Source organism: Peromyscus californicus, unplaced genomic scaffold (assembly GCF_007827085.1).
Source record: "Peromyscus californicus insignis strain IS unplaced genomic scaffold, ASM782708v3 Scaffold_3__1_contigs__length_106647218, whole genome shotgun sequence".
Classification (NCBI taxonomy): Eukaryota; Metazoa; Chordata; class Mammalia; order Rodentia; family Cricetidae; genus Peromyscus; species Peromyscus californicus.
In genome coordinates, this window is record NW_026294551.1 from 54463671 (window position 1) to 54475715 (window position 12045).

Sequence of the window (12045 nt, forward strand, 5' to 3'; positions counted from 1 at the left end):
TCTGGAGCATCCCGGGCCGGTTGGCTTTAACTTTCTTCTTTCCCGGGGTTAAAACTTTGCTCGCGAGCGGGCGGCTGCTCGCCGACGTTATTGGCCGGCGCCCCGCCCGGCGGCCCCGCCCCCGCGCTCCCCTCCGCCCCCCAACACCCAGCGCGAGTGGCGGCGGCGGCGGCGGCGGCGGCGGCGGCGGTGGCGGCGGCGGCAGCGGCGGAGCCTTCGGGGGCGTGCGTGCGTGTGTGTGTGTGTGTGTGAGTGCGCGCCAGCGAGCCTGAGTGTGTGTGTGCGCCCCGGGCGCGGGCAGGGCAGCAGTCCGACCGCGGCGGGAGTCGGGCGGCCGCGTAGTCACTCGGGAGGAAGAGGCGGCGGCGGCGGCGGCGGCCGGGACCGGGGCTGGGGCAGCGGCGGCCGCGCTGGGCATGGAGCTGGCAAACCCGTTCTGAGACAGGACGCGCCTGCTAGCCGCCAGCGAGAGGCTCTCTGCGGTCCGGCGCGCGGGCTCCCCGGCCGGGGCCAGGCAAACTTTTCTTTCTCTTTTGCCATCACTTAGAGGTAAAGTCCCCTCCGCGGAGTCCCTACTTGGGGACGCGACTGGGGAAGGGGCATTTGAGAAGGACCCCAGGGTGGCGGGAGGAAAGGGACGCTAGCCGTGCGGGATCGGGGGACCTGGAGCCCTGCTGCACCCGAGAGACTTAGGGAGCAAGGCGGGCATGGCTGTGGATGGGCAGACGGGCGCGGACATGCCGCTCGGTTGGCGGGGAGACGGTGGGGAGGCCGGGGAAGCCGGGAGGAAGGGGAGAGGGCTGTGCAGTCTTGGAGGCTCCCCCCCCCGCCCCCCCGCGCTCGCGGGCTCCCGGGACTTTGGAGGAGTGAAGCGGGCAGCTCCGGGGTTGGTGCCCTAGGGAGCCAGGCAGTCGCCCGCCACTCGGCCGAGGGTTGTAGGGCGCGGGGCAGGCTGGCTGCTGGCTGGCTGAGCGCGGCTCCCCTCTCTCCGCAGGCGCCTGGTGCGGCGGGCGGACCGACTCCTCGGCGCGGCGGGGCCGGGGCAAGCTGGCCACGGCATGATGCGCGCTGTGTGGGAGGCGCTGGCGGCGCTGGCCGCGGTGGCGTGCCTGGTGGGCGCGGTGCGCGGCGGGCCCGGGCTCAGCATGTTCGCCGGCCAGGCGGCGCAGCCGGATCCCTGCTCGGATGAGAACGGCCACCCGCGCCGCTGCATCCCGGACTTTGTCAACGCGGCCTTCGGCAAGGACGTGCGCGTGTCCAGCACCTGCGGCCGGCCCCCGGCGCGCTACTGCGTGGTGAGCGAGCGTGGCGAGGAGCGGCTGCGCTCGTGCCACCTCTGCAACTCGTCCGACCCCAAGAAAGCGCACCCGCCTGCCTTCCTCACCGACCTCAACAACCCGCACAATCTGACGTGCTGGCAGTCCGAGAACTACCTGCAGTTCCCGCACAACGTGACGCTCACGCTGTCGCTCGGCAAGAAGTTTGAGGTGACCTACGTGAGCCTGCAGTTCTGCTCGCCGCGGCCGGAGTCTATGGCCATCTACAAGTCCATGGACTATGGGCGCACGTGGGTGCCCTTCCAGTTCTATTCCACGCAGTGCCGGAAGATGTACAACCGGCCGCACCGCGCGCCCATCACCAAGCAGAACGAGCAGGAGGCCGTGTGCACCGACTCGCACACCGACATGCGCCCGCTCTCCGGCGGCCTGATCGCCTTCAGCACGCTGGACGGGCGGCCCTCGGCGCACGACTTCGACAACTCGCCGGTGCTGCAGGACTGGGTCACGGCCACCGACATCCGCGTGGCCTTCAGCCGCCTGCATACGTTTGGCGACGAGAACGAAGATGACTCAGAGCTGGCGCGCGACTCCTATTTCTATGCAGTGTCTGACCTGCAGGTTGGCGGCCGCTGCAAGTGCAACGGCCACGCGGCGCGTTGCGTGCGCGACCGAGACGACAGTCTGGTGTGTGACTGCAGGCACAACACAGCCGGCCCCGAATGCGACCGTTGCAAGCCCTTCCACTACGACCGGCCCTGGCAGCGCGCCACGGCCCGCGAGGCCAACGAGTGCGTGGGTGAGTGGGGCGCCGCGGCGCCGCGGGCGGTGGGTGGAGACCCGGGCGGGGGCTCCCGGACCTCGTAGCGGCGGGTTTTCCGGAGCGCGGGCCCCCAAGCGTCCGAGCATCGCAGGATTGTGGGTTGCTGGGACGTTACAGTTGCTGTGGGACGCGCGTTCCGAGACGTGTGGGACCTGGGAGGACTCAGAGCAGAGCAGTATGTCTGCTCCGGCAGCACTCAGCGTGGATGCCCGGGTGTGCATCCTCGTACCCACTTTGAAATCAAGACGCGGCTGGTGAAGTGCCACCGGAGATCGGGGGTGGAGGGAGTGGCTTGGAGAAAATTTGCCGACAGGTCTTTCTAATCCCAGATCCAAACGGAAACACATTCACAGCCTTCCTCTCAGTTTGCTCAGTGCCTGGGGTTCACCTCCGCCCCACCCCCCTTTCCTAAGGCTGCAGCTGGGCGCGCGGTTGGGGACCAGGGACGTTCCAGAGCCAGGATCACAAATCCCTTGGGAGATGGCAAAGAACTCTTTGCAGCTTGGGACCAGTTGGGTACCCAGCAAATGTCACTTTTGCACTCTGCATTTGTCTTTTTATGGTTTGATCTTTTTCTTTTTCTTTCTTTTTCTCTTTTGAACAGCGTGTTCGTGTTAGTAAAAGGCGAGTGATGTGATTTCAATTAATTACTATCTACAGATTACAAAGGAGGCCTCAGTAACTATTTTAAACTAATTCAATCCTGGTTCAAAAAAAAAAAAAGTCCACCAGATTTTTTTGTTAGCTCCGGGGTTTGGTGAAATTGAACAGTTTTGAATTAACTAAGGACCCTTCGTCTCGATTTTTAATGGAGTTTCAACTCCTCGAAGAGCAATCTGACAAACCTGGTTGCGAGTGAATCCGCCTGGGTCAGAAAGGAAGCTAAGAAAGGATATGTTCTACGTCTAAAGTGTACAACTTTGTTGGTGCAGAAACTCCCAGGCATCATTTTTTTCCAGAGAGAGAGGGAGAGAGAGAGAGAGAGAGAGAGAGAGAGAGAGAGAGAGAGAGAGAGAGAGTGAGTCAGTGAGTCAGTCGACTTTTTTAGTTTTAGATGTAAATGTCTAAATCATTTATGAAAATCCTTTAGTCCATAATGTGCCATTTGGTGTGCATCTTTTGTGAACATACAGACAACTCCCCCCCACCCCCACCCCAGAGTCAGCGCGAGTCTCTTCAATCGCTTCCTTCGCCCTCGGAGGCACATTGCAGAGTTTGCTGGTCCCCACAAACACACGTTTTGAAGTCTGGTTCTGATTAATTGTGTCATGTTGTTGTCGAATAGTTTGTGCCTCATGACTGTGGATCCAGACTTTGGAGCAAGCCAATGGAAAACATGTCTCCGAGGGTCGGTGCACAGAGGCCCAGGCAGGCAGGCAGGAGCCCTGGTCTGCAGACGCCAGCCCGCGCTTCTTGTTGCTCTGCAGGGCCTCCCATTTAAAAAGGCAGTGTGCCCCAGCTTTTGCAGACCTAATTGAACATCCCCTAACCTTCAAGAGACAGAAGAACTAGCTTCCAGTGTGAGACTTTTCAGGCATCTGTAAAGTAGTCGCACCCAGACTTCGTGGTCTTGGAGAAGAAAGTGCCTTTGATCTGTTCAGGTCCCTGGGAAATGTTGGTTTTTCCCATCTCCTCTCCTCTTTGCCTCTCCTCTCCTCTTTTCTTTTCTTCCTTTTGTGTGGAAAAACCCTTTATGGGCATTTAAAGGGACTCCCAGGGTTTTGCTATCACTTTTAGTTTGTATGTGCATATGAACGATGACTTTGTATGGTCACCAGCGGGGTTTAATTGGGTAAACGTGAGTGGATACAATGAGGTGAATAATATGGATTTGTGGCAAACATGTTACCAGCTTGCAGGTTCCTCCTGTCCTTGGTATCGGTCACCACCCCTCACTCGCTTCTCTGTCACTTAGGCTGCGGGGACACAACCTGTTATTTGTTATAATGATAGTTTTAGACGTGAAATAACTTCTCCAGTTTAGGATTTTTGTATTTCTACCAAAGCACTAACTGCACACAAATTGGATTGACCCCCCCTCCTTTTTTTTTGCGCCAAGTTGAGCAATCAACATATTAACTAATGTAATTAGCAAGTGGTTTTTGTTCAAAACGTTTAATTAGGCCTAGTAAGTACATAATCTACATGACAAATGATCGGCTAACAATATTTTTTCAGGGTTTTACTGAGGTTATTTTAATTCTTCGTAGTTAAAGTATCTTTAAATCTTGCCAATTATTCAGTCATTTCATAAAAGTCAAGCCGACTCAACTCTGTTGAGGTTATTTATAGTTTCCTTTTTGAATAGATGTTCTGATACCTTGTAGATAGGACTGGGAACATCAGATTGAAGTTCCCATAAAATCTTAATTGAAGTCTTAGTGATTTTTCCATCATTCTGTTAGAAAGAAAGCCAACAAGGACAATTTAGGAGTGATTTACAGTCGAAGGTCCAGTTTTTTATGAAAAGGCCCTGTAGTGGAGATATGTGAATGAATTAGTATTTGACAGGTGTTCTGAGATACTGAAAGGCACTGTGCTAGGAGAAACATTAATAAATCCTTCAGATACTAACTTTATATCTTCAGCAACCTCAGACCCCCCCCCAACATAATCCCATTTTGTGAATTTCACACTGTTGACACGAGAATTGAAGCTGCCCAGACTATTAGACTAGTTACAGCCAAGGCAAAGGGTTGCATTTTTTTTTAATTAAAAAAAAAATCAGTCTTGACAAAAATCAAGCAGCATCATTGCACTCTTCTGGTTTTTCCTTAAGAAGTGATTAAGATTTGATTTAGAATAGGCCTAAATGAGACAGTTCCCTAGATTAGCCTCTACTCCTTCCTCACTGCGGACCCTAAGAATTTAGACTACTGAATATCCTCCATCGAGGCCCATGCCCAGAGATTCCTAAGCCGTGACTATATAGCTCATGTGTTTTCTTAGGTCGGGCCTCCATTTCCAGTCTCGCTGCAAGGCAAGTTTCTCTACAGAGTACATGTGAACTGTTGTGAAGGCCAATGTTTTCGATGCAATTTTGAACTTCTGCTGGACAGAAAGAACTCTTAAAGTAATATGACAGAGAAGGCTATGTATACCCTTACATCTTGGACGGCTCTCAGCAGAATAACCGGATACTTTCTTCCGACCATATGTACCCGCAGCGTTCTCGTGCTTTTCTACACATGTGCATTTACATTACAACTGTGTGAAGAAGCACCCATGCATGGTGTGTGGGAGGAGGTGTGCATTGGAGGGAAAATGTACGAACAGTTTTACACCACCTGGATTGCTGGGCCCTCCTTCCCCCTCTACTTCTTCTTTTTCTTTCTTTTTTTTTCAAAAGAGCATCTGAAGACCATATTGTGTTTCATAAGTTACTGACATCAGTTTTAATCAATGTCCCCCTGACGTGGGAGCTGTGTTAGTATTTAGTGCCTGCTGAAGCATGATGTTTAATCTTACCGTGGGGATGTCAACGTGAGCCTCTGCTTGGTGTGTGACAGGTTGAGATTATGAAAACTCGTTTTGCGACTCACTCTATGGCTTTGCGTTGCCTAGCTGTAACCCAAAACCCACACAAAAGGTGCCTCTGCAAGATGAGCACTGTGCTGGGCTGGCCTCCTATGGTCATGGGTACCTGCAACATAATGCTCAGAATTGTTTAAACATGGCCTTGAGGAGGGGAGCAGTCCAAACCCTGCAAGCCACCCTGGGGCTTGGGGCACCCTTCTTCTTTGTCCAGCGAGGGAGGTTATGTTGGAGGAGCTGCCATGAAAAAAAAAAAATCCAGTGCCCCTCTCAAGATCCTTGTTCTATCAGAAGGGCCAAAAATATTTGCTGGCTCCTATCTGTGAATGAGTGTATGTTTTTAATACTCATAGTAATTATTATAATTACTGTCATTATGATGATTAACTCTTGAGGGCTTGTTCTTTGCCAAGCACTCGCGTTAATTTAGTTATTTAATCGTTGTAACTCTACGAATAATGGGCACTATTATTGTCCTTATTTTAAGAGATGAGGAAACCATGGCCTAGAGACATTGCATGGTTTACTCAAAGCCCAGAGCCGATGGCAAAGCTAGGCCCCCCGGCCTCCGGACGATGCTTCGGTTTATTGCAGGAGTTGTACTGCTTCCATATGGAATGGCTAGCTGGATGACTGAGAGGATGGGTAAATGCGTGTTAAGGAGGAGAGGCGGAACAACCTGTTACTTCTTGCTAGAACGGGAGGTCGCTTCCTTAGGTATGCTGGCTTACAGTATATCATACTGTTATTATATTATATTAACGCATACTTAAACATGAAGTTGAGGTTGATTTCTCCTCTGTCGTCCCTGGTAGGCCCGGTGAGAGCAGGGAACATTATAACTGAAGAGTTCTTTTTTTTTTTTCTTGGTGTTTGTTTGCTTGTATTGATTGAACCTGTGTCTTTGTGCACGCTTGATAAGCGCCTGGTTACCAAGCTGTGTCTCTCAGCTTATGTTTATTTGTGTGGAAGTCGGGGAACAACTTGAGTTGATTCTCTTTCTACTATGTGTTTCCTGTTGTTCGTTTGCTTTTCTTCAAGATGATCAGGACAGGTGGCAGGCTCCTCTACTCTCTTAGTCATGTCCTGGCTGGCCCGAATTTTTTGTTGTTGTATTTTTGCTTTTTTTTTTTTTTTTTTTTTTGACAGGGTCCCTCTTTGTAGCTCTGGCTGTCCTGGAACTTACTGCGTAGACCAGGCTGGCCTCTCACTCAGAGATCCGCCTGCCTCTGTCTCCCAAGCTCTGAGAAGGGGATCTGCCACTATGTCTGGCCTAATTTTTTTTTTTTTGAAACAGTCTCGCTAAATTGCTCACGTTGACCTTAAACTTAAAACCAAACCAAGCCAACCAAATAAACAAACAACTTTTAAAAATGTTTTATTTCTTTTTATGTCTATGAGTGTCTTGCCTGCATGTTGACAGATGCCTTTGGACCATCTAGGTGCTAGGAATTGAACTCAGGACCTCTGCAAGAACAATTGCTCTTAACCACTGAGCCATCTCTCCAGCGCCATGGCACTGAACTTTTGATTTCCCCGCGCCAGACTCCCAGATAGCTGGGATGTCAAAACCTGTGTGTCACCACGCCCACATCATTTTAGCACCCCAGGGCTGGTCATCCTGTTGCTTCTCTGTAATATAGTAAAAACAAAACACAACAAAACTCTAGGAGGTGGCTGGAGGTGTTGCTAAAAAGTGGAGTTTGTTGGAGAATGCGGTGTTCCAGTTAGATGCTGTTAGGACAGTCAGCTGCATAAGGCTGTCACTGTCACTGATCTCTCTAGGCCCTAGGCAGCTGGAGTGAGGTCTCAGCTGGGGTCCTCATTAGCACCTGTGAGAGAGAGAGAGAGAGAGAGAGAGAGAGAGAGAGAGAGAGAGGGAGAGGAGGCTGCTCCCAGCTCTGTGCAGGGAAGGGAGGCAAGAAGTCAGGGCCAACCCTCTGGGGCCAGCAGGCCTGCATTCTCAGGCTCTGCCAAGCTCTCCTTTTAGCCCTGCCCAGACTCCTCTCTGACCTCCTCCTCCTCCTGGAGAAAAATGAGATCCTCGGAAAAGTATTCGAGACTTTATGTCCAGAGTAAATATTGGAAAGGCCGTGGGTTGCAATTCAGATGTTCCCTGGAAGGAATCCCCTCGTTTGCTGCCCACAGCTGGTATCGATATTTCCTCCTTGAGATGAGTTGTGCTTTTCATTAAGTAAATTTTTTGTCTTGGGATTAAACCAACATTGTATTCTTAATAGACTTTTATGTTTACACTTCAAAAGTCCACTGGGTTGTTATTCGTGTTATCTTGATGGTTTCTACAGTGTCTGCTGTGCACACTGACTGCACCAAATAAATGGCTCTCTGGGGAACAGGATTATAAAAGAGCCTTATCTGTGGATGCACAAGGATGGATATTTTGTGAGCCAGTATTTTTTTTCCCCTTCCTTTCAGAAGCGACTACCATGCCTTGGGTTTCCGTAGCGCCTTTCTTTATGGGGAGACAAGAGGTCTTGGGTTTTTTTTTTTTTTAAAATGTTCAGGACTTAAGCCTTACACTTAAGAGAGGAGCACACAGCATTTTGCCTGTCTTCTAGAATCCTCGGAAGGCAAGCATTGGTTTGGGTGGCCCGGGAACCGCAGTGTAGACCCGCACTCCCAGGTGGTTGTCAGGTTGAGTCCTGAAGACAGACCACAAACCCCTACCGAGAACCAGGCATTGTATGAGGTACTCTCTGTGCGCTTTGTTCAATTAATCAGATTGCCACAAGGAACAGAAGCCTTTCAAAAACAGATGTTGCTGCCACCAAAGGGCAGTTTGTATACACAGGGACCAAGTGGGAACTCGTCTGCAGGGCACATCGGAGAGAGCAGGGGGTATCAGAGGCATTTGTTTCTGAGGCTGATCACATAAAAGCCGTGTCCTATTATAACTGACTCCCAGGGACTGTGGCTCTGAATGGAACTTGGAATAAGTGAGCTGCCCAGGCCAGTCTGCTGGACAGGGACATTTGCCTCACCGCTGTCTGCGGTCATGAGATTGGACTGCTGGGTTGGAGTGACTTTAGTTTTCCCATGTTCTTTTTCTTACTCCAAACATGTATAAACTCACAACTAGGTTTTCATTTAATTTATTTACTTTTCGGTTTTTGAGATAAGGTCACCCTAGGTAGCTTGAGAAGCCTGAAACTTCTGTGTAGTCTGTATCCCTTCTGAGTGCTGGGATTATAGGCATGAACCAACCATACCTGGACCAGAAGTGGATTTTAATTTGCTTCTGTTCTTTTTGAGTTTTTGAATTTTGTTTTCAAGTGTGTGTGTGTGTGTGTGTGTGTGTGTGTGTGTGTGTGTGTGTGTGTATACACGTGTGCCTGTAGAGACCAGAGGCATTGGATCTCCTTCGACCTGGAGTTACAGGTGGTTGTGAGCTGCTTGAGAGTGCATGCTGGGAGTTGAACTTGGGTTCTCTACAGGAGAAGTATGTGCTTTTAACCACAGAGCCATCTCTCCAGCCCCCTTAATTTGCTTTTAAAATGTTCATGGAGCTGGAGAGATGGCTCAGTGGTTAAGAGCACTTGCTATTTCCCCAGAGGACTGGTGTTTCATTTCCAGCACCCACCCCAAGTGGCCCACAGGTCTCTGTGACTCCAGCTCCAGGGGATCTGATGCCCTCTTCTGGCCTCCATGGTCATATAGTCACATAGACACACACACACAGACACAGACACAGACACAGACACACACACATAACTTGGGAGAAGGGTAAGTTGGTAAGATGCTTGCTACACAAATTGAGGACCTGGGTTCACATCCCTATAATCCATATAAAAAGCTGAGCATGGGAACTTGTGTTCCCAGGACTGGGGGGTGGAGACAGGAGAATCCCTAGAGTGCCCTGGCCAGCCAGTCTATTAGACTTGGTAAGCTACAAGTTCAGTGAGAGACTCTAAAACACAGGTGAAGAATGATTGAGAAAGACACCCAGAATCCACCTCCGGCTTCCAGGTACATGTGCACACGCCATGAAAACGTGTCTGTACACATACATATTTATAGTTTATGCTTGGGCTAGTGGTATAATTTAGAGGGAAATTTTGATTAGCATGCACAGGTCCTGGGTTTGAGTCCTAGACCTGCACTAAACCTAAAAGAGCTTTATGCAAATTTCCCCTGATGTCCAGAGTCAGAGACTCATTCACTGGTCAGTTCTTTTTATTTTTATTTTTTTTATTTTGGTGGGGAGAAAGATCTTGGAGGGGAGGGGTGTCAAACCTCTGGCTTTGAGCACATTAGGCAAATGCTCTACTACTCTACATCTCTAGTGGTCAGTTTTTGTTTGTAGAAATGTTGGTCCTGGGTTGGGGCGACACTTCACTGGGTAAAGCACTTGCTGTGTAAGTCTGCTGACTTGAGGTCAGACCCCCAGAACCCACATGAAGATAGCTGCAGAAGAACAGGTCTCTGCTAATGCCAGCGCTAGGCGATAGATGGAAGGCAGAGGCAGGGAAGCCCGGCGTATAAAGTGATAAACAAGATAGAGACATCCTACCTCCAGCAAACTGGAAGGTGAGGACTGAAAAGGTTGTCCTGTGACCTCCAGCTGCATGCTGTGGGACATATGTGCCTGCACTCCGCACATGCAGCACATACATCACACACACACACACACACACACACACACACACACACACACACACACTCACAAGGAAGTATCTATCAGTCGTTTTCCACTGTCAGCTCCTGGCAGGAGCTGGCTGGGTGTAGGTTCAAACGGGCACACGTTACTGATGTCAGTTCTGTCTTCTGATGGAGAGAAGGGCCTGTGGCCGTGCACTGATGAGATGTAGGATGTCTCTTGTTGGAGCCTTTCTCTCTCTGTATAAACTACTCTCCCCAGCCTCGTTCATGATGGATGCTTATTCTGAGGCAGCCTGCTGGCCCTTCAAGCATGAAAGGAAATGGCGTATGAGGGGACAGGAGTGCCACCAAGGAGTGGAAAGGGGTCCTTCGCCATGACCTGTGTGAAATCCTCCCCGGAAGTTGCTGGGGTCATCTCCTTTTGGTGTTCATGCACTAGCTAGGTAGGTTGAAGTGAAGTCACACTGCCGTACACATAGGCTTGTGATGAAGACCCAGGAGCTAGAAGACTCCTAAGAGGAGGAGACATCTAGGTTTCACAGAAGGTTGACTTTTCAGAGTCAAAGCAAATTTGTTGGGTAAGAAACTTACAAGGCAGAAAGTAATGCCTAGTACATCCCAGCATAGGCAGAGCCTGGCTGGAAGAGTGCTCTGTGAGTGTCTGTAGAGGATGCAGAATCAGCCTGTATGAGATCTCAGATCGCTGTGTATATGGCCACATTTTAGTTGGGGGGAGGGGCTTCCATTTCTTCCCCCTCCTGGATGTTGCTGAAGTTTTCTAGATTTTTTTTCCCCTGAGATTCTCTTTTTCTGCCACAGATAAGATTATTAGTTGTTACGTTCAATTTTCACACATTCCAGAGGCTCCACACTTAAGTTAGACAATCTGTAGGACCACAGGCATCTTGCAAAGGGCTGGTTTCGGATAACTGAGTTCTAATTAAGGAGATGAGGTAGATCTCATAATTTCCTGAGGCCCTGTGTATTGGGAGGCATTCCATATTTGAAGTCCCAAAGTGATGAACACTTCCTGCCTGCTAGATTGCCATTGGCAGGCTTCTGGCTTCATCTCTTCCCGTTTGGAGTGGTTGTGCTGAGTATGGTTGTATCCTCTATCCACACGGAATATGTTCCAAGGCTCCCACTTTGGTTGTCTGTAATTGTAGATAATATTGAACCCCATGTTAATTTTTTTCTATAACTCCCATATCTATTCTGAAGTTCAATGTATAAACTAGGCATGAAAAGTAGGGTGCATCTATAGTGATAATAAAAGTTAAATACGCTCTCTCACCATCAAAATATTGTACTGTGGGTCTTATCATCCTCAGCATGTAAGTTTTTTCCTTCTATGTTCGAAAAACTTTTCTCCCTTTAACTTAAAGGAAATGTTTCATGACATCTGGACATATCTGGACTGTGAGCATCACTTCTCTTGTACTCTGGGGCCATCATGAAGTAAAGCAAGTACTTGAAAATGCACACTGTGGTCTTGACAGCAGACCTGATCACTGAGGTCTGGCCAAGTGATCAGCAGGTGGAATACACAGCCTGGATGCACTGGATAAAGGCCTGGTTCCCATTCTCAGCAGTATGGGACAGGACAGCTGGAGATCCCGCCATAGTACCCAGTTCAAAATGTATCAATTGCTTATTTCTGGAATCTTCCACTTAGTTATTTGGTACTGAAACTCCAGAAAGCAAAACCTTGTGTGATGGGAGATGACTCTACCTAGCAAATACACCCCCCCCCAAAAAAAAATCTGGAGCCAACATAGACATTGCTAATTA

The 12045-nt window shown here is 49.8% G+C and overlaps 1 protein-coding gene across 2 annotated transcripts in view; it reads left to right on the forward strand.

The window, feature by feature from the left end:
- Positions 1-12045, forward strand: part of Ntn1 (netrin 1) — a 200533-nt gene that overhangs the window by 13702 nt on the left and 174786 nt on the right. Inside the window, exons 1-2 of one of the 2 annotated variants that reach the window (XM_052756794.1) lie at positions 194-549; positions 995-2076. In XM_052756794.1, the coding sequence (XP_052612754.1) occupies positions 1059-2076 (1018 nt within the window). In that variant the 5' untranslated portion in view covers positions 194-549; positions 995-1058. Of the gene's footprint in view, positions 1-193; positions 550-994; positions 2077-12045 lie in introns of those variants that run through there. The other variant, XM_052756795.1, reaches the window with a different exon arrangement.